The 27,840-nt window shown below is 39.2% G+C and overlaps 1 protein-coding gene across 2 annotated transcripts; it reads left to right on the top strand.

Annotated features, from left to right (window-relative positions):
• Positions 1–28: 28 nt before the first annotated feature.
• On the top strand, positions 29–27,207 carry pkib (protein kinase (cAMP-dependent, catalytic) inhibitor beta). 2 transcript variants are annotated; one of them, XM_066707544.1, is made up of 3 exons: positions 29–185; positions 25,521–25,692; positions 26,503–27,207. In XM_066707544.1, the coding sequence occupies exons 2-3, from the start codon at positions 25,548–25,550 to the stop codon at positions 26,586–26,588; spliced, it is 231 nt and encodes a 76-aa protein (XP_066563641.1). In that variant the 5' UTR covers positions 29–185; positions 25,521–25,547; the 3' UTR covers positions 26,589–27,207. The 2 variants fall into 2 exon arrangements, with proteins under 2 accessions (XP_066563641.1, XP_066563633.1); XM_066707536.1 differs by having other exon boundaries at positions 29–189.
• The last annotated feature ends 633 nt before the right edge of the window (positions 27,208–27,840 follow it).

The following is a 27,840-nucleotide window of genomic DNA, read 5'->3' as shown; positions in this document are numbered from 1 at the left end:
TCTCCGCCGCCAGCGCCCGCCCCGCCGCGGACCTGCCCGCATGACGTCACGCAGCCGCGCAGGAATGCCTCGCTGGAGCGGCGCGCCGAGCAGCCCGTGTGCAAGCCCTGCTCTCCCCATGGACCGCCGAGGCGCCTCCGCGTTTTAAGTGGGAAATCGCCGCTTCTCCCTGTTCTGCTTAACGGGTGGGTAAGTGTCTGTGAGAAATAGAGCGCCGTGCTGCTGTGTTGACACCCGTGGGCGGTGTGTTCTTCCGTGGGTCCCCGAACTGGCACATGCTTTGTGCTGAGTTACATTTTAACAGTCGGATTACATCTTTGCGGGAACAAGTGGCACCTTGCATCATGCGCTGGGAAGCACACAGCAGCCTGCATGGACGCTTCTTGATCATATTATCCCGCAGGATGTGTTTTTGGTGTGTGTGTTGCATTGTTGTGTTTGTATTTGGAGATGCATTCACATGATCTGATTGAACACAGCAAGATAACCAGCTCCTCATCTCCAGGAGATCCGGACTGGGAATTCAGTGTCACTGACACACGCCAAAGCACAGCCGATAAGCGCTGGTGTAGCAGTCAGTCGATGGGTTATTTACAGTCACTTTGAACATAGCGTCTCCTAATATCATCTCAAGGTTTACAGCATCACGATTTGTTATAGTTTTTTTATTTTCCGTCACTGTACAATAATGGGCAGCAATCCTAAACCGTCTGCTGTATGAATAACACCCGGATACCTCCTGCACTTCATCTGAGTGCTGATGTTCATCACAAGGTGGGGGCCAGGCTTAATGAAAGGGTGACAGACCAGCTCAGGGGAGTTGGGCTTGTGTTACACCTGTGATCGGGGTTAGTGATGGGGTTACAGACTAGGTCAGGGGGTTAGTTTACACCTGTGATCAGCAGCAGAACTCAGTGAAGTGCAGGAGGATCCATATGATATTCCTGTGGGAGCTCGATTCAGAATTGGTGCCCGTTATTTTAAAGTGTGACCTCATTTTCTAAAACTAAACTGCTTTTAAGTGCATATGATGGAATTCCTCTCAGAGTAGTACAGTACATCACTTTGTCAAATTTTAGCCTACTGTCAAAAAAGATCTTCAAGTTCTCAAGGGAAAAAAATAATTTTGTCGTAGCAATGTGGGGGTTTCTATGCATAAAGAACAACATTCAGGGAAAGAAATGCTCAGCTGCATGGAAACGATTTATTATTAACCTTAGTGGCAAGAGTGTTGAGCAAATGCATAGACAAAGCCTGCATTTGTGGGAATAGACTGTTATGTCTGAATCTGAATATGAATGTTGTATTCTTTAGTCATACTGGACTGCAGCAAATTATTTCAGTTTTGTTTCAGTTTGTTTGGCACACACTGAGCTGAATCAATAAACAAATCAGTTATCCCTAAGAAATTAATTACGCAGCCATCATTGTGCAAAATGGTTTCCCAACAAACCTATTGGTACTAAAGGTGATACAAAATGTTCTGATTTTATACATATTAGTATAGTGATGCAGCCTATTGTGGACAAACATCTGGCCAGTGAGTGTGGCAACAGAAAAAGGAGTTACTCTGTGTTCACGTGACACTTTATCTTTAGGTGCATGTTCTATTTTAATTCTATTATGCTTTGCTTCCTGCTGTTCATCCTGTAATCTTCACACTCACTCGGGCCTGAATGGTGGAAGTCATATGTGTGGTAAACTTTAAAATAGGGTCTGGCAAGAAACCCTCTGCCGTCAGTAAGTCCCAAAATACAACAAGACCATTGGGAGAAGGAAATGAAAGCTAACAAATCCACTATATTATACTGCTGACTACAGCAGTTCATGGTCATAACTTTTTACTTGTTACTAAATTAAAATGATTCAGTGCCATGAATGAAAAATAGACAGCAGGATGCAGGATGTGTCTTTGTGTAGAAACTACAGTAGCAGTTTCAGTCTGGTCACATAATTGGTCAAAGAGTTTGGCTTGGAAATTAATGCAAATGTTGGTTTTGTTTAGAAAGCACATAAACATTGCATCCCGTGATCTGGAGTTTACATGTAGTTGCAACATACTCATATTGGCCTTTTCTGTCAAACTAGCATTTCCAAAATAGATTTTCAGCTGCAGGGGCATGTTTATCCCATATATTTAGAACTTGCTTCCAGTTTTGTAATTACAAAAGCAACACAGCCTGGTATAAAAAAAAACTTATATACATCTTATGAGTTGGAGATATGAATTGTTGAAATTGCTATTCATTCTGCTGGAAAATAAAATAAAACAAAGGAAAAGGAGCAAAGGCAAATTTACTCAGGCAGTGACATTATTTGTGGATTTTCCCGATTTAATCTATAATTATAAGTACATTATGGTATGGTCTCACATTACAATTTGGAACATAATTAAAGTAGGAGATCTGTAATGGAAGAAACGTATCTGGGTTGAGGAGAAAATGTGTGAAGTTTTTACATCAGTAAAGTAACAGAAGTGCATGGAGCTCAAGCTAATGCTGAAAATGTGAGGCTGCAGCACATATGGTGTTTAATCTCTCATCCTCGATGACAGTTTCCATTGAAGGATCTCTAGTGACATCCAAATGTGTTACACAATGTAAAATTGTCCAGGAACATAATGGCATTTTGTCAGTCTTACTGTAAGACCTAATCTCAGCACCAAACCAAAGAGGAGAAGTATTGAAGGAATCTATACTCTCTTCTGTAGGAGGCGGTGGTACAATGCCTTTCTTATGCATGACTCAGCCACAAGAATGTGCTTTTCTTTTTGTTTCATCCTGGGAAAGATAAAAATGTATATAATTCAGATAGGGGACATCTGCAATTAGCTTGCAGTGATTTAGAGACTGGTATAGAGACTGTTAGGGATGAGCAGTGTCAGTGTTCTTTGTATCTTGGCCTTGTCCTCAAGAGCCTCTTCGCTGGCCCAATAGAAATTAGAAAAATCAAACTCACAGGCCAGCGGTGTCTTACCTTCTGCAGCAAACCAAAGAGGAGAGATGGATCTGGGTTTTTCCTCCTCATGCTATACTGTACTTCCAGGTAGGTTTCCTTGAAGGAAAACATTCAGTTTGCATTGCCTCCATTCACAGGTGTGAGGGGCACAATATTTAAAGCGAATCTCATGTTGGGTTTACACTAGGGCAGCCCTGTACCGGCTCAGATCCATCCTGCAGGTTCTCACCCTCTAATTGGAATAGTTCTCAGTGATGTCATAACATGCACCCAGGAGAGAGGAGTCTTCCCTCTCCAAAATTGACACCACTATCCAATGATCCGCTTAGCCTAATACATCTTGTTAATTTAAGAAAACATATTTGACAGTGCTAAATGTTTTCAGATCTTATTTAACACTGATTCAACCTATAGTTGATTCAACCAAGTTAAGACAGGTTGTGTGTATACCTCTGATTGTTACTCATTGAGTTCTATCACTGATGTGTCTTCAGTGCTAAAAATAGCCTCTTTACTGTTGATTTTTGGTATTTGTCTGCTTGATTGGCACATCCTATTCTAGCTGGTAATGTCTTCTGATGATGAATTACCAGCTTTACTTCCTTGAAAAATCACTGAAGCTTCAAGTATTTTCCAAAGAGAGGCTACAGCTAGATCATGCATCTGAAGAGAATAATAACTTGGACACGGCCCTGCTGATGAGTTGAGGGTCATCCTCTGTCACACACGAGTTGGAAAGACACAAGTGTGAAATCCATATATCGACTTTCACATGGAGACAATGATTTCTTGTAAAATGTTATTTATCTAGTGTTCTTTCCAGTGTAATTAGAAGTCACAAAGGAATAGGTCAGTTAAGGTAACACAATGTGCCTAAACTACATTGTCATAGGATGCCAAGTATGTTGAAATGGGGTGTATAGATATTCAGCCACCAAAATCAAAGGTATAACGTCCACTGTTCACAATTCAGGAAGTCCCGGGAGCATGTATGCACTGCTTCTATCACCTGCCTGTCCAAAAGTCTCTTGTCTCTAATGGATAACAGCCTCTGAAATACAAAAACAAAACAAGCAGAAACAAAAGGAGTTAAAAAATGCTATGAATATGGTTAACACCTTACAGAATAGAAATCCACAGAAATGGGCCTGACAACCACAGATTGTTGTGTGTGGGGAAAGCACATTGTCTGCGGTTTTTCTACACAAAGCAGGCCCTGCACATGGCAAACTTACTCACCATCAGGACGAGTCTTTACTGTGCCATAGTCGTATGCCCATGACAACACAAGGATAACACAAACCTTGGTACATGACAACATCTATTTATTTATTTGAATTTAATGTTAACTGCTTCTCTTAAACATTGCAGACATCTTTTTCCCTCCCGATGCAGTGTTCCTGCCTGGGTTAATGTCTTATGACATCACACCACCGGCAGGCTCTCAGTCACATTTGAGCAAGGGCCTGGCAGGGAGTTTTACATAGGGCTGAATGAACTCACACTCTAATCAGGTGCATATGCTGACAAGAGAAACGAGAAAGCCCGAAACCCTACAACAGCACCAGCTGAGCACAGGCTGTAAAGAAATGCAATTGTGATAGTTTGATCTGGTAAAGTGTATCCCATTACAATCACAATACAATTTAGCATGTGCTTGAACTTGAGTGACAGTTGCACCTACAAATGTGACAAGAAATGATTTTATTATTTTACAATGCATTATCTTGTAGCTTCTGATAGCTCTTAAAGTTCACAATTATTATTGAATAATAATACTTGCAAACACTAATTTAAGGACAGATTGCACAATAGTTTCCTAATTGTTTACCTCATACATGAAAACTGAAAGTCCACAGTACGTAATGCGGTTCATTGGAATATAAACTAATTACGTTAAAATGAAGATCTTACTTTCCAATGGATTATACCAGTGACATGTAACATGTGCAGAAGCCTAGTGTAGACAAGTATTAATGACTTGTTTGACCATAGCTGCACTCAGGTAATCTCTGTGGATTCTGTGTCATGGTAGATGTGCTATTTTTAAACGGCATAATCCCAGGTTGGCTAATCATATTTAATGGGACAGTTTTTAATTACATTAATTAGCTATACCTTCTGTAGGGATCTTTTGTTTTAATATACTATGCAGACAATTCTTTGAATCCCCAAAAACACATTACATTTTTTTCCTTGTTTTACAGTGTTTCTGCAAATTAGAAAATGTATGTCTAGGATATTTATTGTTTGACATTTAAAATTAGAGAAGGGTAGGGAAGAACAGAAGTTTGTGTATGTGTGTGTGTATATATATATATATATATATATATATAATGTTTCTTTTGGTCTTAGAATATTGTTGTTACATGAACTGAGAGTGATGTAGTGTACATCAAAGACAGCTCAAAATGCTTCAGAAGAGGAAGCCAATGAGAGATAAAAGTCAGATGCGATGCTGCTCCATTTTTCTGCTGACATAACAACAAGGAGCTCAGCAGATCAATAAAAAAAATGTTTTAACCTTGCCTTCGTTCTCAGCCGAGGAAGAGAACTTGCACTGTGGCTGTAGCGTGTTCCCTTTCTGGTGCTTCTAAAGCCATGTTAATTCAGTTCCCCTTAATGAGACCAGAAGTTTAATAATAACACGCTGCCCAGTTCTGCAAATAGCTTCCACAGTGGAGTGGATCTGTTCAGGGCACAGGCAGCCTGCGTAATGCACTGCTCTGGGCTATATATACCACTTTGTAATTAGAGGCACCTTTGAGTCACAGAAACCTCTGAATCAGTTGCAGTTTAATCAGGTGAAAATGGGGGACGGGGGACGGGGGACCTCAGAGGGTTAAAGTAGAGCCAATACAAATAGCCTACATCACTGTGCACATCCTCTTCCATTATACCATATTATACATTACGTACATTATACTCAGTCGCAGGGAGTCTGTGCCATTGCAGCCGCGATTTTCACCTGTCATTCTGTTTGAAATGTTTTAGCCATGACTACTAGGAGATTGTTTCTAATCTTTGGCTAAAATATTGTATTCTTCTGGAAAATGAACATGTACAGCAAGTGACTCAGTATTGAAATGTCTTTGGACTTGCCATGTCTGTTTGCCTTGTTTCAATGCTCAATTCTGCACAGCCCTAAAGTCAGCTGACACATGGTAACTAGGTGCTGCTAAGTCATCTCCTTTTTCATGCACTTTGTTCTCTGTTCATCAGAAGATTTTGACACCTCTCTGGATTCAGATTGTTTATTTGTTTATTTCTCTAGCATATGTGTTTTACTGCAGCAACTCGAATTGAAAAAGCAGAGGCATGGCTGGTTTGAAAATATATTTATATTGTGAATTGTGAAAGCTGAATAAGACAAGAAAAAAATGTTTGCCTGGGCAGACTGAACTGAAAATTTGTTCAAAAATAGGTCAAGAAGAATAGGTTGGCAGGAGCTCAGTCTGTATTTTTTTTTTTTTTTTGTTTTGTTACTCTGGATTTTTTTTCCAGTGTATCCCAAGAATATTTGAAATGGATAGTTTATGGAATTAGAATATTTAATATTTTCCTTTTCTCACAGAGACAAATGCACACCTTGTCAATGCACACTTTGTCAGCTTTTGAATGGTGATATGAGTACAGACTTTTTATAAAGCCAACAGTTACACCACAGAATGAAACAGTGCTAGTAAAAGTAATAGTTTAGCAGAGGTGGCAATACACTGTAAACAAAGTGATTAAAAACTGTATTTTACTAGTTCATTTTTGCACCTGTTTTGTATCTTACATGGTGCACAATGAAGACTGATTTTCTTTCTGACAGTGCTCTTATACAGTGAGGGGAAAAAAGTATTTGATCCCCTGCTGATTTTGTACGTTTGCCCACTGACAAAAAATGATCAGTCTATAATGTTAATGGTAGGTGTATTTTAACAGTGAGAGACAGAATAACAACATAAAAATCCTGAAAAACGCATTTCAAAAAAGTTATAAATTGATTTGCATGTTAATGAGTGAAATAAGTATTTGATCCCCTATCAATCAGCAAGATTTCTGGCTCCCAGGTGTCTTTTATACAGGTAACGAGCTGAGATTAGGAGCCCTCTCTTAAAGGGAGTGCTCCTAATCTCAGCTCGTTACCTGTATAAAAGACACCTGTCCACAGAAGCAATCAATCAGATTCCAAACTCTCCACCATGGCCAAGACCAAAGAGCTGTCCAAGGATGTCAGGGACAAGATTGTAGACCTACACAAGGCTGGAATGGGCTACAAGAACATCACCAAGCAGCTTGGTGAGAAGGTGACAACAGCTGGTGCGATTATTCGCAAATGGAAGAAACACAAAATAACTGTCAGTCTCCCTCGGTCTGGGGCTCCATGCAAGATCTCACCTCGTGGAGTTTCAATGATCATGAGAACGGTGAGGAATCAGCCCAGAACTACACGGGAGGATCTTGTTAATGATCTCAAGGCAGCTGGGACCACAGTCACCAAGAAAACAATTGGTAACACACTACACCCTGAAGGACTGAAATCCTGCAGCGCCCGCAAGGTCCCCCTGCTCAAGAAAGCACATGTACAGGCCCGTCTGAAGTTTGCCAATGAACATCTGAATGATTCAGAGGAGAACTGGGTGAAAGTGTGGTCAGATGAGACCAAAATCGAGCTCTTTGGCATCAACTCAACTCGCCGTGTTTGGAGGAGGAGGAATGACCCCAAGAACACCATCCCCACCGTCAAACATGGAGGTGGAAACATTATGCTTTGGGGGTGTTTTTCTGCTAAGGGGACAGGACAACTGCACCGCATCAAAGGGACGATGGACGGTGCCAAGTACCGTCAAATCTTGGGTGAGAACCTCCTTCCCTCAGCCAGGACATTGAAAATGGGTCGTGGATGGGTATTCCAGCATGACAATGACCCAAAACACACAGCCAAGGCAACAAAGGAGTGGCTCAAGAAGAAGCACATTAAGGTCCTGGAGTGGCCTAGCCAGTCTCCAGACCTTAATCCCATAGGAAATCTGTGGAGGGAGCTGAAGGTTCGAGTTGCCAAACGTCAGCCTCGAAACCTTAATGACTTGGAGAGGATCTGCAAAGAGGAGTGGGACAAAATCCCTCCTGAGATGTGTGCAAACCTGGTGGCCAACTACAAGAAACGTCTGACCTCTGTGATTGCCAACAAGGGTTTTGCCACCAAGTACTAAGTCGAAGGGGTCAAATACTTATTTCCCTCATTAACATGCAAATCAATGTATAACTTTTTTGAAATGCATTTTCCTGGATTTTTTTGTTGTTATTCTGTCTCTTATATATTATTATATAAATTATAGACTGATCATTTCTTTGTCAGTGGGCAAATGTACAAAATCAGCAGGGGATCAAATACTTTTTTCCCTCACTGTAGGAGTGATAGATTTTGTGCGTGTGACTTTTTTTTTTTTTTTCCTGTTGATTATTTAATTTGCACCCCCAAGGAGAGGCATACATTTAGATCTGTTTCTGTCTATCAAGATTTATTTCACTTGACTTAATTTAATTAGTATGCAGATTGTCAAACAGATGGTATTGTGGCATGAAATGATGCTGCTTCATATTTTAATTAAATTCAAACCTGTAACTAAAAACATGACAAGCTGGCAGATCATTTTGCAGCACAATTCTATACAATTCTTGTTTACTATTGATTTTGTTGCCATATTTGAACATTGGCAAAATCTAATAACTAGGACCACAGCCATTTGTATTCCTCCATGGGTTCACTGCAGTTCATAATATACCTTAATATTTGTTGTTTTGTATTGTATTATTTATAAGGAAATTAAAACTACTGACAGGCTATGGGGATTTTGTGCTTTGGATGATTCCCTGTCATGGGCCACATTCCACACAGGTCTTTAAAAGTCAGCTCACCTAAGATATCGAAGCCCAACTTGCACTAAACATTACTCCTGTGCTTTAATTCTTTCCATACAGTTTATTTACAAATCTCCTCTCTTTGTTTTGAAGTAAAATATGATCATTATATCCTTTAGGTAATGTAGATTGCATATGATAATAATTAATAACTATTTTGACTCACTAGTATTTTCAAGTTTGTGAATAATGACTGTGGTTGTTCTTGAATGAAACTGAATTGAGTTTTGTATGTATATAATTGTTATCAGTACATAGCAATCACAAGCAAACAGTAGCTTGTTTGTTTTTGAACTGGCACAGTATTTTAAAAACAAGAATGGTATCGGTACATTATAACTGAACACTCAATGCAAACTAAAAATAGGTGAAGCTGTCACAGATTGTTAAAAACGGGTGAGCCTGAGACAGTTAATTAGCCGTGCCACAGTATTTTGTCTTAGTTGTCTGCTTCAGAGGAACCTTGAGAATCTTGCTGATGTAAAACATCATGCTTTGCTCTGAAGATCCAGTTTTGCCAAGTATTTGATATGCTTTCTGCACATCTCTCAAGGGAGCATACTTTGAAATCCAGGCATAATTAGAGGTCTATGATGGCATGAAAAATTGTTTTGTTACCTTTTAATATCCAGATGTAATCTGTGTGCACATTAAAGTAATCATTGTCAGTAGGTTATTACATCCAGTTTTCTTGCACTTCAACAGCTTTATGGTTTAGAATGAAAGTTGACCGAATTTAAACTCTTGTCCTCTGAGATCAGCTCCAATGTAGAACACGTATTCCTTGGCTCCAGTTTTGCTGTGTCGTTATTGATAAAACAATGCAATATTCGCTTCTCTCTTTGCCCTTGTAGTGGTTTTAGTAAGTCCCAGGATAAACTTGTTGCTTCTTCATCGGTGTATTACAGAAAACATAAATACAGGTGAACCTGGAGCTCTCCTCTCACATGAAGTGAAGAAAAGAACTAAGGATGTGAGTTGGAGAAGCCTTTTTGTATCTTCAGAGACAATGGGTTAGTCTTCTCTGTCAGAAGTGATTACATCTCATTATGTTTACCACATACATAATAATTAACACAGACCTAAGTTTGTTACTGTTGTTGAAGTGTTTGATGAGTTGATTGGTGATGGTCAGCATTTGTAGGCAACAGATGTTTATCAAAGACATTGTTGCGAGTCCTTAACCAAATACCTGTGGCCTGAAACACACAATCTCTATACTGTTTGACTGTTTCAGCTGATTGAATATCCAGAAGACAGTGGTTGAATGAATTCATGAAAAGACAATGCTTTATTGAAGTAACCTCTCGGACAGAATAAATACAAACTAGTGATTGCTTCATAGATAAACTGAAACAATGTATAATATAACAACATGAAACAATTAATAATATATACAGAATATAAAGGAAATAAGTAAATTTTCCCACTACACCCTGTTTTTTTTCTTTTAACTTTCTATTTCAACTTACTGCCCCCTTCCTGTTTCCCTTGGCAGTTCTACCTTGAGAATCCCCCATAGAGGGCTTTTTTCCGTTTATATATTTTATTACTGATTCGTTTAACAACTTAGGCTGATGGTTATAATCTAGATCCATGCTTTTACTGGGATTCAACTGGATCAATTTGATTCCTTTGATAATTTGATAAAACATGTGTCCAGCCTACATGTACAGACGGGTGACGGGTGAAAAACCAACATGAAGTTTCTCAGTAAGTTGTTGGGCCACCATGAGCCACCAGAACAGCTTCAATGCGCTTGGCACAGATTCTATGAGTCTCTGCACTCTACTGGAGGGATGAACACCATTCTTCCAAAAGATATTCCCTCATCTGGTGTTTTGATGATGGTGGTGGAGAGCACTGTCTAACACATTGGTTCAAAATCTCCCACAGGTGTTCAATTGGGTTGAGATCTGGTGACTGTGAAGGCCATAGCATATGATTCACATCACTTTCATACTCATCAAACCATTCAGTGACCCTTCATGCCCTGTGGATGGGGGCATTATCATCCTGGAAGAGACCCCTCCCATCAGGATAGAAATGTTTTACCATAGGATAAAGGTGATCACTCAGAATAGCATTGTAATGGATTGCAGTGACCCTTCCCTCTAAGGGGACAAGTGGACCAAAACCATTCCAGGATGCCCCCCACAGCAAAACAGAGCCTGCCCTGTACCGTTCTCTTGGTGTCGCCACACATGCACTTGCCAGCTTGTCAAGAACACTAGCCAGTTGAGAAGTCTTTATGACTGAAGCTCCTGCCATGCATGCCTCAATAATGACCCCTCTTTCAAAGTCACTTAGATCCTTTCCTCTTGCCATCTTGATCCAAAATTGAGGTCAACTGGGACTGCTCAGCATTTTTATACATGCCACAGAGCATGATAGGATGTTAATTGCTTAATTGTATCATTCAGTACACCTGATTGGAGGCATCTGCATTTGTTATCTTCCTCCACTCATGTATTCAGGATTTTCCTTTAATTTGTCACCCGTCTGTATCTGTTCTGTTGTATCCACAATCAGGTCCTTTGTATCAGTGGCATCTAAGAAAGCTTCACCATTTGGCATACATTTGTTATATGTATTATTAACATGCCTTTTGTTTTATTAGAGATATTGTTTAAATCAAGTCACAGGATTAAAACTGTGTTTCTGTCAGGCGGCCTGTGTGGTCATGGAAAACTCTGAGGTTTAATTAGTGTCTGTGCAATGGGAGTGTAATTGATTGATTGATGGGAAAAACAGGGCCGCTGTTCCATAAAATTCACAAGCTGGTCCATAAATCATTTACATTCCTATCAGCTGTCACCAATTAGGCATGAAGCACTTCTACGAAAGCATGGCTGAATTAATCCAGTTTCCCTCTGTCCCCAAAAGGATTTCACGGATTTCCACAATTTTCATGGTTTAAGAGAATTTTACTTCATTGCTTTTATTGTTTCTGTTTTGACGAGCAATGACACAGACTGTCATGGGATGTTTAATTAAAACAATATAATAATGTCTAAACATCCTGGGATAAGTACCTATCTTAGGACATTAGCACAAATGTTATATTAACAATGTCAAGGGCAACTGTGTACATCATGTGTATGCTTTTGGTATTATCCAATGGTGTGACCAGTAAATTAATTATACAGAAACATGTGTTGACTGTATAAAAACAACATTCAATTAGTCAAAAACAACATTTACAATTACGGAGCTGCATTTCACAACTAGTATGTTTCAAATTTTTCCTTGAATAAATAAGTAAATACATTGTTATGGACATTTTCGTTACCATGTACTGTCTGTATTCTGTCTGGCAGACTTTGTAGTGCTGTTCTGTGTCCAGAGTATTTATATAATAATAAAAAAATATTAAAAAAAAAACAGGAAAATATAGTTGTTTTGTCATTTAGTAGCTGTGGGCACTGAGAGGCCTGTCTGCTTCAGTTACACTCTTTTGAAGTCTCACAGCACTCTTTTTCACATGACATAATAGCCACCACTGTGAAACTGGACTACAGGCAAATGTGGTAATTTCAGCCAAATTCTTATGTGCTGCACTGTGCCAAGATTACTCCATGAACACTGTGATATATCTTGTTTAATTATATAAAAATGTAGAGTAACAGCATTGAACAGAATTGGACTTGCAATGCGTTAAATACAAAAAAAAAATGTGGCTTCTATATGTATGGCCAATGGACATCCAAGGTGTTCATGCACCTGCAGTCTGGCAATGGTATTCGTAAGTCATATGGTGTGTTCACAGCTGCAGAATCATTAGAGAGCAAGCTTTAGGAAAACATCAAAACAAGAGTAATGCAAGCGCTTCAGATTGGTATTGGTAACGCTTTATCATCTGGCTTTGTTAAATCAATACTTTAGAGTTATGGACCAAGTGAGTGGATTTATGAATCAATTAATCTTAGTAACCTGAGCGTTTCATGTTTTTGTTTGATTTGTTTTTCATTCTACATAACACCTGCATCTGCGTGCAATGGTGCAATTATTTACATTTATCTATTTACATTTTCTTTTTAAGCAACCAAAATAAACACATAAATAAAACAAAACCATTGGGATCGATGGTGCAGAGAGCTCTAGTAGAGCTGTATAATTGCAAATACGTCAATATGGTGGCTGATATTAGGGTAGTGCAATTAAAGAATACACTTATTGATTTCATTAAATATTTGTCTTCGGTTTGTTTTCCTACTCATTTATCTGATTTGCATACTGCCCAAGGTCACATGTCCTAACTGCAGTGTGACACAGATGATAGGAACTCAGATTCATCGGAGAGGGCAAGTTAAAAGTACTTCAGGTGTATGACGTAATAAAGGTAATTACCTTGATAAAATGAAATAGTCCTCGGGCCTGTGTACATGTATCAGGGTTGATGGGGGATGACATCTTCCCTCTCTGAGCTTGGTGCAGCACTCAGTCCCCCCTCTGGGGTCAGGGCACCATCCTGTTGGAGCTGCGGGTTTGCGACTCTGCTGGTGGAGCCATGTGGGTCAGACGGGCGCTGTGGGGTGTGTGTGTGTGACACAGGGGTTCGAATGAGAGCTGACTGAGACTGACCACACATGCTATACATCGCTATATACATTCCTAATTTAGGTCTCTATTTTTGAATCCTGGCCTGAATCGCAGCCTTGTTAGTAGCTTCACAGATAAGAGGTTAAGAGATGGAAGTGGTGCAAGGCACCACTGACTAAGGGAAACTCCTTGTCTTCATGATAAGTATGACTATACAGCCACCTTATTCGTCATGTCTAATAAGTAGAGCAGCATAAGGAAATGTGTTCTTGTCCACATGAAAGCTATGCAAATCACGCTGAGCAAAGCGATGGTTCAGACAGGAAACTCAGAGGAACACTCAATGTATGGCAAGGCTAGCTTTTTAAACTCGCCCAAAACAGCATCCCTTGACCTAAGTTTGAATTCAGCTCCCCCACCCCAGCCTTCACCTGCGTCCTGGCTCTCCTGTCCAGGGGGGAATGGCAGCAGCACTGCCCCCTGCCTGTGACTTGATGCAGTCAGGTATGCAAATGTTACCAAATGACCGGTGGACAGGGGCCACTTGAATGGTGAGGCCAAAGCCAAATGTAATGTAAAATAAGAGAAACAGTAGCCAATAAAAGTAAAATTATCGCATGAGTTGTCCTGACTGAAGTAAGGCACAGAAGGATTGAGTGGCATCGCCTTCCACAGTGCTGTCCTGTGATGTGATGAATAGCATTAAAATAATTTACAAACCCTTGTACTGTACTATTAACTATTAACATCCTGCTAACAGAGGTCCGATTAATCATAAAAAGTATATTGTTTTTATATTGATATAGTCTAAAGTAGGGGTTCCCAATGTCTGGTGATGAAGGGCCAATTTCCGGAGGTTGCATGGGATCGGCGGGCTGCAGTAGAAAATGAACTACCGATGAAAACGAAATATGTCAAAAATCATACCTTTTAATCATACCTTGATGGACAGGGTAAATGAACCAATCAGTACGATGAACAGATCCTTACCAATTGAATATCAGTGTGACATTTTCAAAGTCACAAAGCAGCAGAATTGGAGCTGCGGCTCTATTTAAGGAAGACTATTGAATACAACGCCTCTGCCTGTTCTTCAGGTTTCAAATACGTTTTCTGTGAAGCTGTTAAAAACGATCAGATCCGGTTGGCTTTGGAAAAGGGCTCACGCTCTTAGTGGGCTTAGCACGGTTCACAAGGTTGATGTTTTTCACCACTTGGGGCCCTCGGAGCTCATTTTCAATATGAATCAGCATGGCCCAATGACTCTGCACCACCTTTCTCACCTCCAGACAGTCAGCGATGGTTTCCCTGCAGAGCTGCTCGCATTCAGAGAAAATTGAGAAATGGGGTGTTGTTCCTTTAAAGATGCCAGAGAGACTAGCAGATTATTGTTTATAAATGTACATCTTCTTACATTGTTACCATAAACACTGCTGCTGCAGATGGATTCCCAGCTTGCTCTCCAGAAAGCAACAAGCATTTTTAATATAACTCTCCGCCTGGTTAACCTAGTATTGGGCACTGTGATTTATTTCAACTGCAGATACCTTGGTTCAGGATATCACATGGATTTAGAAATGATTAAAATGGTTGCTTTAAAGCTTATATTTGCCATTCAGCTGCAAATATTTCAAAAAAGTTCTGTCTGAAGACTTCTGGTTCAGTGTGCTGGTCTTTAAGTAATTTCCTTTCTGTCCTGCCTGCAAATGTGTTCTGTCAGTGAGTAATACTCCAATAAATTGAATCTTTTGGATAGGCTGACGTCATGCCATTCTTATACACTACATACATTTTGACTGGGTCTCCCTATCAAATATATTATACATAATGAATCATGCTGTGTGTAAATAGATGCCCAAGTGTCCCAGTCAGCAAAATACCTTGAACATATTCCTGTAAATGTACCCACTTTTTTGATGATGATAAAAAAGTGCCATTTGAGTTGACTGGAATTACAGAAATAAGACCATCTCACAGCCTCTAGCAGCCTCTAGCAGGATTCTCCCACAGGCCTGGACAGGCTCCGAGCTCAGGCCTTCAGTTGGAGTACATAGGAACTGATTGTTTGGTAATTAAAATGAAGAAAATTGAGATGGTGTTTTTTCATCAAACAGAAGAACACAATCACACAGTGGAATTAGTCCCTGAGACACATTTAGCAGTTTTTAATCCCTAATGCCTTTAACATGTTAATACTGGCCAAATAAGGACACGCCTGAATATCAAATTAAGTTTGGCTTGTAATATATTGCAAATGTTGCATAAATGAGCAGAGTAATTATTGCATGACGAACTTTAAAAATAAAAATGGGTGTCTGTGCTACTACTGTGGAGTAGTGTCTACGGTGTTACATTTGGACATAGTGGGGAGAGGGAGTTGTGCAAGAGGAGTTCAAACATAATACCATTAAAAAGGTTTAACTTGTTAATTTCATATTCCGACACCTTCAGCTGTATTTAGAGATCCTTCCGATGGAGTCCCACTGGATATTTTGAAAACCATTCTTGTCCGGTGCTCAGACCATGACACTGGGGACTGGGGAGTTGGTGCCTTTTATGCTGAAATGGTGTCTAAAACCTACAGTGTGTTGTTCTCATACTAACAAATATCATGATGCAAAGGAGTGACATGCTGTGCAGTATGTCACCTCTTGTTTGGAGAAGCATAAAAGTGACAGAAAAGAGGTATGTGTCAAAATACTACTGACATTCCTGCTGTCTGTGAAGGCAGAGTTGGAAAATGTTTCACTGAAATTGTGCTGTTTTTATTCCAAGCTGTTGCCACACACTGGCTTCTTTCTGTTGGTTTTAATTTCATCACAATCATCTGCCACTGCAGACCGACCGCTTTACTAAATATAGCACAGGATTAAACTCTTTCATACGACTAACCTGCACTTCTCCATCAAGTAGTTGGTTAAGTGTGTTTCCCTCCCCCCTGCCTGAAATTAAATATCCATTGGCGCTGTGTTTTATAAGGAGGTGTCTGATTAGTGTCATGATCACAGTTCTGCTTCAGTAAATATAAATACATAAAATACAAAAATAGTGTCTAGTATATTTTAGTTCTATTTTATAGTTTTTAAGAGCATAGGCATAGACTTTTAATATATTGAAATAACCATAAGGTATTGGTTACAATTGTAATCCATGCAAAATCCCTATAGATGTTCTGCAATTCAAAATATTTTCTGTAGGAATTAATAATAATTCTATATTACATAGGTCAGAGCATCCCTCTAAAAAGATTAAGTAATTATATTTTCTTGGCAGAAGACATCCCATAATATTTTGTTCCTTTCTCATAATTAGCAGTGACAAGCTAGAAATGCCCTTTAGTTTAACCTAAATTGATAATAACAACAGTGACTGCTTCTGTTGGGATCTGATGTGACAGAAAACAAAATTCCAATTAATATATATGATACATAATTACAAAAAAACCCATAATGAATACATTGCTGTTGTTTAAGGTAAGCATCACTCAGAGCATTTTCTTTTTCAAATTAATGACAGAATTATATGAAGAAGATCTGAAACTCCTTCGGGGGTTTTAGTGGTGTTTTGTTTCTTGACACATGACTGACAGGTACAGTGAATTCCTGTGAATGTCTTGGAAGCCAATTATCATTTTCGCTCTGCACTAACAATGACTTACAAGCAGTGCTGAAATATAAAGACTGAAAATCATGAGAGTTTTTCATTTAAATCAATAATACAAATGTCTCTGTATTGGAATACGTGTATTTGTAAAGAACTTGACTGCTCTCAAGCATATTCATAGAATAGTTAATAAGATCAGCCATGGACCTTGAACAAAATTTGCATTTATTTGCTTCCCCTTAAGGGTAAGATTATTAAAAGCAAAATGTGCACTGAATAATAAAGCATAAGAGTATATAGGCTGTCAGACTTTTACTAAAGCCAGTAAAACACTGCAGATTACAGGTTTTCTTCAGCTATGACTAATGTGGCTGATAACCGTAATTAATCTAATGGTTTTTGTTGGTTTGTGGCTTGCAAAGATGACACTCGCCACCATGATAGTTGTTTCCCCTTAGATCATACATTTGTAGGAAAAAATATATTATAATACCAGAACCTTGACTAGTATCGGTTGTGGTTTGAATTCCTTCTCTTAATTGAAGAGCTTCTGTTCTGTAGTGACATTTCTGTTGCACCTATTGAGCTTTAAACGGTGTACATTTCTCGGAGAACGAAAATGAAGATCATGTGCATTGCCCATTACTCTCTGAAATGCCCTAGTTGCTGTGCCTGTATGGCCTGGTTAAGACTGCTGGAGTAGAAAGCCTGAATCAGTTTGCATTAACATGGTGCTCTATTAAGCATGTGGCCATGGGGAGGCCATTGATTTCATACTGAGGAACACAAACAGGCTGCTGCTAGAAGCCTAAATGCACTGGCAATAGTCACGTACAGGGAAAGAAACTTGCACTGTCATTATGTAAAGGGTCATGGCTCATGAGTTACATACATTAACGCAAAACAACTGGCTGCAAGCCATCACAGACCATTACACATCCTTTCTTGTCATTGTGATGGTTAACAAACGGTTGTAGATGTATTTATTTTCTGTCATGTAATAAAGGCTGGCTGTACTCTAGTGTATTATGTAAGGGCATCTAGATATGGGCGTCTGCCAAGAAATAGATACAAATAATAATGTCAGTTGAATTTATTGCACTGTCCAATATATATATATATATATATATATATATATATATATATATATATATTATAGAACCTCATGTGATAGCCTCCTATACATTTCCTCATTTAGTCAGAACTCTTATGCAACCACCTTTGTTTGGTATTAGTATTAAGTCTTATGAGGCATTCAGCAGTCCGTTTGACCCAGTTCCCACAGAAGGCCTGCAGCTGTTTCTGCGGCTGTGTAAGGAGTCTGCTGAGGGAAACTTCTCAGTCCAGTTGAAGCCTTTTAAAAAGTAATTAAAGTGGAGCTTTGAGCTAATTTCCTATAGAAATTAGCCATTCTGTATAATTCATATAAAAATTGTAGTATTTGAAGATCTGTTGTGTGTTGTTTGTGTTATCATCTACACAAACTAATGGGTGGGAGAGGTATTGACTGAATGGAACTGAACAGAATAATGAATTGAATCTTTTAGTGGGACTAAAAGTATATTTACCATTATTATTGCAGTGAAGAGCACCACAGCCTTTCCTGCAGCCACTTTAGTCTCCCGTCTAATGCTTCAGTAGCTCAGAGGTTATTTTGAGCCTCTTTGAAATATCCAGACTTTTAGTATTATAATGTAATCAATTTTCAACTTTTTTTGGCGTAAGTTCTTCTTAGACAGAAGTGTCATCCATATTCATGAATTAAACCTACGCAGTTAGCTATTCTTTGTAGGCTGGGGACAGGTGAACATGACTAAATGAGGTAACAGGGTCACTAAGCAACAAGAAGCAACTAATGTGGCACGAGAGAATACAGAGCAGAGTAAAGTCTAATGCTTATATGTAGGGCCCTGTGTTTTGCGTGATCTTGTCCATATCATTACTATGGCCAGTCACACAAAGCATGGGGCCCTACTTAGATGTCAGTATATGGTCATATAAATGTACAGGGTGAATCTATGACTGTGATTGTTCTTTAGAAATACAATCTCTGGATTTCTGGCATCCGTTTCCTGTTCTTCTCAAGCCTTTATATACAGATTCATGAAAGACTGGAATGTACAATACCTGATAATTAAGGCCAATTTCAGTGGCTTCACAGATCTGTGAGGACATGTCTTTTTGGGGAACAGCGAGATACACTATTTATGTGAAACAGTTACCAACAAGCTGCTGTCTGCTGGCACTAATTCTGGCATCATCCGCAGTGTGAGCAACACCATTACTTTAATGTATGTGTGTGAGTCTGATTGTGTCAGCATAATAACCCTAATGCCATCACGGAAGGGTCTGAGCATTTCACATTAACTTGGACTACATTTCTGAGATGGAAAAAGCATTCTATCTATATCTATCTCTCTATCTTTTTAGTTTTACTGCAGAATGGATTTCTATGAAAACCTCTTCTAGTTCCATGCTCAAGGTATTGAAACTTAAAAGTAAATACACGGCTTTCATCTTTGGTTTTGCTTTCTGTTTTTAACCCCAGATATTATCGGCACCCAACATCTATGCTGTTTGCACGCTCCAAAGCTGTAGCAAACTAGAGAACTGTGAAGGAAGCATGTTTTTATCAAGTGCAATTGAAAAGCGAGAAAATAACCTTTTATATGGAGGTCTGAAGATGAGATACGCAGTGGTTCAGTCTGACAGAGATGAAGGAAAGGCAGAGAGCTGTGAGTAGATTTCTTTTGCAGGTGTGAATCTCTTTCATGAGTAGAGAGAGTTGAGACGGGTGACGTTATAGGAGCCAGCAGGCATCTGCTAATCGTGCTGACTAAGTGAACTTCATATTAAACAGGACCTACATCTCTCTGGCTGGAGGCGTTGGCATGTGGTGTGCCTTACGGCGGAAGATTTCCTTTTGGCAGCAGATCTGTGAGTTTCAGGGAAAGGTCTTTATGTAAGAGAAAGCAACAGAACTGAGGTTTCAACATGTAGATGATAGGACAGTTGGGTCTGTGTTATTTGTATTCATTAATTCATTAGTCGGTTTAAGATGTTGCTAAAGTCTGTTCTTATGTATGCAAACTAAATGCTAATAAACTATTTGTTGTTGTTAATAATAATAATATTATTATTATTATTATTATTATTATTATTATTATTATTATTATTATTATTATTATTATTTGTAGTAGCAGCAGTAGAATAGTTGACATAGTGGTACCTGTTGTTGCCAGATTGCTACATGCGTTTGAACATTTTGAAAATGTCCAAATAGATGCTTTTAAAAACATTTCCAATCTTACCATCTTTAATGATAAATGTGAAAGTTATTTCCCCCTAAAATGTCTTGGGCATAGAAGGCCACTGTGCTAGGCGTTTAGCCACCATGCAAGGAAAATGCTGTCACTTCCATTATTATATTTTGAACGTGAATATTTGTTATACCATGCAAGACAGAATTAAATATTCCAGGTTTCAGGCAGACAGTGGAAATTAAAGCTTAGCATCTTGTTAAAAATGCACTGTGGAGGTAAGTTGTGGGGCTGAAGATTGATGGCTTAGCCTTTCCCGTCTTGGAAAACATTCAGTGTAATTAGTCATTTTGTGATCTGACAGCATTTAGTAGTTTTTCTAAACCTCTATACATGTTGACCTAGCTTGTCCTCTTTAATGAAGGTAACTTCAACAGGCAGAGTTTAATAGGGATAAATAATTACAGACCTTGGTTCTCCAAGTGAATGCTCATGTCTATGATAAAGAACAAAGGTTCATGATATCATGAAATGTTATGGAAAAAAATACCTGGAAAATAAGAAAATGTTCTCCTATAGTTGGGTTTACCCTTAAAGCATACGCATTAAAATGCTCATCTGTCTTCTGAAACACTTGACAAGTGTACTGATATGGTACTTCCTGTGCACATTACCAATGAAGTCTTTAAATAGGCTGCACACTGGAAAGAAAATCAGGGTTTGATTAAATTCTAAATCTTTTGACATCTGTGAGAGGATTATTTCTTATTCCCCAGATGTGCAGAAATGTGTGCATCCACCATCTGTTGAATACTTCACAGTTTTGTGTGCTGTGCATAATTAGCTCTTCTGCATATAGAAGTCTACATTTGAACAGCATACTTTAAAAGGCTGCTTTTAGGAAGTGCAGGCTGCTTGGCTGCAAGACTCTGGAAGGAAGCTCACATTCTCTGGAATCGCAGTGTTTCTTGTGTTTTAACTAGTCCTATAGGAAACATACGGTATATGTATGACATGTACACTCACCTAAAGGATTATTAGGAACACCATACTAATACTGTGTTTGACCCCCTTTCGCCTTCAGAACTGCCTTAATTCTACGTGGCATTGATTCAACAAGGTGCTGAAAGCATTCTTTAGAAATGTTGGCCCATATTGATAGGATAGCATCTTGCAGTTGATGGAGATTTGTGGGATGCACATCCAGGGCACGAAGCTCCCGTTCCACCACATCCCAAAGATGCTCTATAGGGTTGAGATCTGGTGACTGTGGGGGCCAGTTTAGTACAGTGAACTCATTGTCATGTTCAAGAAACCAATTTGAAATGATTCGACCTTTGTGACATGGTGCATTATCCTGCTGGAAGTAACCATCAGAGGATGGGTACATGGTGGTCATAAAGGGATGGACATGGTCAGAAACAATGCTCAGGTAGGCCGTGGCATTTAAACAATGCCCAATTGGCACTAAGGGGCCTAAAGTGTGCCAAGAAAACATCCCCCACACCATTACACCACCACCACCAGCCTGCACAGTGGTAACAAGGCATGAGAGATCCATGTTCTCATTCTGTTTACGCCAAATTCTGACTCTACCATCTGAATGTCTCAACAGAAATCGAGACTCATCAGACCAGGCAACATTTTTCCAGTCTTCAACTGTCCAATTTTGGTGAGCTTGTGCAAATTGTAGCCTCTTTTTCCTATTTGTAGTGGAGATGAGTGGTACTCGGTGGGGTCTTCTGCTGTTGTAGCCCATCCGCCTCAAGGTTGTACGTGTTGTGGCTTCACAAATGCTTTGCTGCATACCTCGGTTGTAACGAGTGGTTATTTCAGTCAAAGTTGCTCTTCTATCAGCTTGAATCAGTCGGCCCATTCTCCTCTGACCTCTAGCATCAACAAGGCATTTTCGCCCACAGGACTGCCGCATACTGGATGTTTTTCCCTTTTCACACCATTCTTTGTAAACCCTAGAAATGGTTGTGCGTGAAAATCCCAGTAACTGAGCAGATTGTGAAATACTCAGAGCGGCCCGTCTGGCACCAACAACCATGCCACGCTCAAAATTGCTAAAATCACCTTTCTTTCCCATTCAGACATTCAGTTTGGAGTTCAGGAGATTGTCTTGACCAGGACCACACCCCTAAATGCATTGAAGCAACTGCCATGTGATTGGTTGGTTAGATAATTGCATTAATGAGAAATTGAACAGGTGTTCCTAATAATTCTTTAGGTGAGTGTATTTTCCAATGCTGTCCAGTTATTCACCAGTTTCTTTCAGTACCAAATGTCACTATCAATGGTTTACTTGTTTAATTTGTTTGTCTGTTCATTTTCAATCTATAAAGCACTCTGTTGCTACTCTATGAAAGGCGCTATACTAAATAGAAAATTATCGACTTATTGATCAGGCCTTAACAGTAATTGGCTGCTCTGTGCTCCTTGGACTTGCTCCAGGGCTGGGCACTGTACGATACATGCATCCATACAGAATGTCTAGCTAAACAGCAACACTGGTTAAAGGTTTTACTCATTCAGTACTAAAATTGTGTCCATAAAATCTAATATTGCAGTAGCCTGTATAAATGCTATAGAGGTCTTGCTGTCAGAGTGGCAGCAAAATAAACACATCAGGTGTATTACATTGATGCAAACAAAGATGTTAATCCTCAAGAGAAACACAAATTGACATCAGATTCAGCTCAGCAGCAAAATCGCAGGTCCGCACAAAGCGACTCTAATGGTCCATTAGCCTATGGTCATTGCAAAGTCAGCCAGCCCACCCAACCGAGCCAAGTGGTGTCCAACACAGTGAGTGTACATTCAGGCCAGGGTCACAGAGCCCAGGGCAGACAGGAAGTGTGGCTTCACTGCAATGATGTGTTAGGTGAAACATGCAGTGCCATTTTGATCCTTTGAAGGCAGCAGAATCAAACTGGGCTGAACTTCACCAGTGTGTGAGTGTGGCCGGGCTGGGCTCTCGACAGGCAACTCACCCATACCTGACAGGTGTCATCTCACCAGGAGAGGAGTTTCAGCAGCTGTTTTAAGTAACTGTTTTACATTGTAATAAACAGGAGGAATGTCAAGGGCAAATCTTTGTGTTCAATAAGATCAGTTATTTCCAACATCTGAACACTGCAGGTATGGCATCCCACACTGTGCACAGCCTGGTTTTGATAGTGAATACAAATCTTTGTTTCCCACTTGCTAACATCATTAATAAAGGATTTATAAAAGCAGTGGTCTTTCTAACTGTCCACAGTTTACATGATATTAATCTACACAAGAAGCACAATGGGGATTTCTGTACATTTTCCTCCAGATGTGTTTTTTTTTTTTTTTTTGGTAATAGTTTTTTTATGATTGTTATGATAGCATGAAACAATATTCATACATTGAATATGGAGAGCTTTGAGAAATTTGCTGTTGATTGCAACTTCAATAAAATAATCCACTTTGAAGGTGATTATTACTGATAAAGAGGGTCATTTAATTATGTGGATGTGTCATCATTCTTGTATCTGAACAGAAGTGGATAAGTTTTGGGCTATATTAGTTATTAGTTGGTGTCTAGAAAAGATACAATACGAGGTCATAAACTAAGTATGGTAGTGGGCCTGAGCTGCTATGCACAGCAATTTTATCAAAATGGTGGTTATGGGATAAAATGTGCCACTAGGCCTGGTGCAAGTTCAGCCAATGGCTAAATTGTTTTTGAAAATAACTGGATGGTCCTTGTAGTGCATAATCCTGTGAAATCTTCTGATACTACTGATTTCACAGCACAGTAAGACCTGCAGTGAGGAATTACATATGCAGTTTCTATTCATGCTGATAAGAGCATGAGCTGCTTTAGCCATCCATCTGCAAGGGCTTTACAGATCAAAGCCCAGTACTGAGAGACATCTGAATGTGCCTTTATCTCTACTGCACTGCTTTTTAATTAAGGTTGGGAATGGAGTAGCTCTCACATGAAGTTGAAGTGAGTGTGCTAACTTTGCAGCAGAAACTCTATAGTTACAGTGTGTACAAGACACGAAGTAAACCTCATGAATAGCTAATCATTGATTCAAAACTGGTTCAAAACTGATGTGGGAGTTTACACTGCAAAATGAAAAATGTCAAAATCAACAAAGCTTGCCGTCTCAAAATGGCTATGGGTATCCATGAGCTAAGGCTACAATCCAAGAAGAGTTGTGTAGAAAGGAAAAAATAAGTTTGAAGTACAATAACCTAGCTGTCTTTGGCAGCTCCACACATCCCAATAAAATGTCAGATAATAGGCTACTGATATCAACTGAGCTAGGCATCCTGAAGCATCCAGATCACAACACAGACATACCAATGTGATACTTAACAAGCAGAGATATTCTGAGCAGAAAAGCTGTAAGATTATGAATTAGCATTTTCTTTTAAGGTTTACAGAATAAGGTAATAATGTATCCTAATGCTTCCTGTGGTTTAATTCTGGCAAGATTGTCCATGTGCTGCCATCACCCACCTTTTACAAAATCTGATATTTTGCTGAGGGGTTTCCCTGTTTGGACAATGTGAGCAGAGCCCTCTGCTGGTTAAGTGATTAAAGCTCAGTTCTTTTATTCTTGTTTGCATTGGGCCTGGTATATTTGTCAGTTAATGAGCCAGTTTCATGGTCTGGTCGCAGATTCAGCCTTTCAATGGACAGGCGAAACTGCACAGACTATAAATTCCACTCGTATTAACTGCAGCAGGAAGGATGCTGACCTAAGTGGGACAGTTTCTCAGCTCTTTTAGCAGGTCACAAAATGGCATCAGCTGGTTGCCTTTCAGGACACTCTATTTCAAGACACAGCGGCATATTTAGTAGAAATCATCTAAGTTACATAAATGTTTTTTTTCTCCAGCACACACTAGGGATCCACACTTCTCTTCATGTTTCTGCACTCTTGGTATTTGCAGGATATTGTAATGTTTTGGAAAATATTTCTTGTGACAACTGTATGGTGCCCTGTGTAAGGGCATATGCTGAGAAATAATAAAATAAATAAATAATAATAACTAGAATTTAAAGTATCTAACGATACTCTGTCTGTATGTGACAGTACTATTTACATGATATAGAAAAAAGTGTCAATGTGGAGCAGAAATGTCAGGTGGGACCATGGGCCAAATACGAGGCCGTGACACGCAGTCCTTCGGGAGCCACTTCACAATGTCATGGGATCCTTCCACAGTGAGGCTAATGTTGGCAACGCTTTATTTCAGGTGGTACTATGAGGACAGGACCCCGCGATGACTGATGTGGAGCCCGTTGTTACAGATTTCGCTGCAACTGGAAGAACAGGACGCAGGAATGCTCTGCCAGACATCCTGGGATCCCCTGCCGGAGCAGGAACCTCGGACCTTCCTGATAAACTGTCCGAGCTCTCTGTGTCGGGTAAATACACCTGTGTTTTTCCATATATTTGTCTGATGTTTAGAATGCAATGTAAATATAAACATCTATTATTGATACATGAGTCCTGCATACAGGCACACTCTTCAGCAGTGGTCGCCGAACTTGGGGTGCGCCACTCTGGGGGGTCGTGGAGGAATTGCAGAGGGTGCATAATGTAAGGAATCATTTCTGTCTACATTTGCCTAATTGTACAATATTTAACCCATTAAAAACACTTAAGCACCTAAAAATAAATTAAATCTGTAATATAACACTCTTTCAAATTTTAATAATTTATTTGTTCTGCTTTCCGGAATCTAAACCCATTTTCTGACTGGAGACCAGGAGTCTGTTAACCAGAGAAAGCTAATGTTAGCAGCTGCAAAAATGGATCGATAATTGATCTTGAAAGGCACTCTAGCTAAAGCCTGAATCCGCTGCACATGATTCAGTAAGAGGTCAACAAAAAACAGAAAGTATGACTAAGCATACTTGGAGTTTGGATTTACTTCCATTACACTAAGAGGAGGATTAAGGCCTCACTGTGTTTTGGTGCAGCAGCTCAATGACAGTTTGATGCCAACAAAATTAAAACACCATTTAGAAAATAAACATGCCAGTCTTGTAGGCAAAAACAGAGATTTGTTTTTATGCAAATTACAAGAACAAAGCTATGAAAATTTAAATGGGGGACTCATGTAACAAAGTTTGAATACCACTGCTCTATAGTGATGCACATCATACAGGGACAAACACAGATATATTGTAAAATCTTTTTGTTGTTGTTGTTCTCATGTTTGTTTTCAACAGACGATGGCGATCAAGCTGGAGAAGCATCGTCTTCAGAAACTGCAAAGAATCCTGCGGAAAGCCAAGAGAAGAGTGACGGGACTTAAAGGCGCACTGTGGTCCACTGAGCTGGTATAATGGACGGACGGACTGACTGTCTCGAGCTGCTCATTCTCCGATCATGTGACCAGACAACTGTAATTGTAATGTACAGTGCTATGCAACATCAGGACATGAATACTGCAAATGCAGCTTTAGGTAGTTGAAGGCTTAGTCCTGGGAAATGATTTTTTTGTGTTTGTTTGTTTGTTTATTTATTTATGTATTTATTTATTTATTTATTTGTTTGTTTGTTTGTTTGTACTTTTTATTTATTCAAACACTTAACTGAGACCTCCTTATGGATCATCACTAGGCCCACACTGTTCCTTACAATAACACATAGGCTGGTCAGAACTGCAATGCCAGTACTTACAGGCTCAAAATAGTATTTATTTTATTTTTATGAAGAGGACTTCTTGTTGTTTTCAGATATCGCAAATACAACATTTTTACAGAATGTCAACGTGTAGCTGCAGGAATGTCTATTTTTGCACAAGGACATAAACATTCCATTTGGTGATGTAAGTCTGTATAAAACAGTACAATTTGTATAACGTTTCCTAATCTTATACCTTGTGATTTATTAGTGTGCTCCAATAAAACCTCTACCTTGTGTGTTTTATACTGTTAAATAAATGTGTTGTTAATATAGATTTATCTGAAGAAGATGGACATAACGTGATAGTTTTCCAGTCTCTGTGTACAGTATTTTGCATTCTGTCTACATCCCACACAGACTGTAACCTGACACTCCGGCAATATTTTCGCAGTTGTCCTGCTAATGTTCGGTTTCAGTTATCAGATCGTTACAGTGCGTCAGCCCTCATCTGACTCACTTGAGTAAAATCAAGGGCATGCACTGATTTGATTCTCTTAATTATGATTATCATGAACCCTTGATCAATACAAGTATGTGGTTCACTGCAGTGTCTCTGCATGTGGATGTCTCTGTATTGGACTGAGTTATACTGGTTTACCCTGTGTGACTATGATTAAAAACACATTGTAGTCAGGGCAGTCTATTATTTTTGTATTGATTTATATAATATGATATAAATCTGAAAGATCAATATCCACAGCATAACAGCGGAAAGGTATGCGCAGATATCAAAATATCATTGTACTGATTCTAAAAAATAAAGCTGCCATGTGTTGTGTTAATATTGTAGGGCAACACTACAAATAATTGTTGACTGTTCAAATAATTCTATGTCAGCAGAACAAAGGGTTTCTTCATTTATTATTATAATTTTACCA

Source organism: Amia ocellicauda, chromosome 1 (genome assembly GCF_036373705.1).
Source record: "Amia ocellicauda isolate fAmiCal2 chromosome 1, fAmiCal2.hap1, whole genome shotgun sequence".
NCBI lineage: Eukaryota > Metazoa > Chordata > Actinopteri > Amiiformes > Amiidae > Amia > Amia ocellicauda.
Note: the sequence above shows the minus strand (reverse complement) of the source record. Positions and strands in the feature narration are given on the sequence as shown.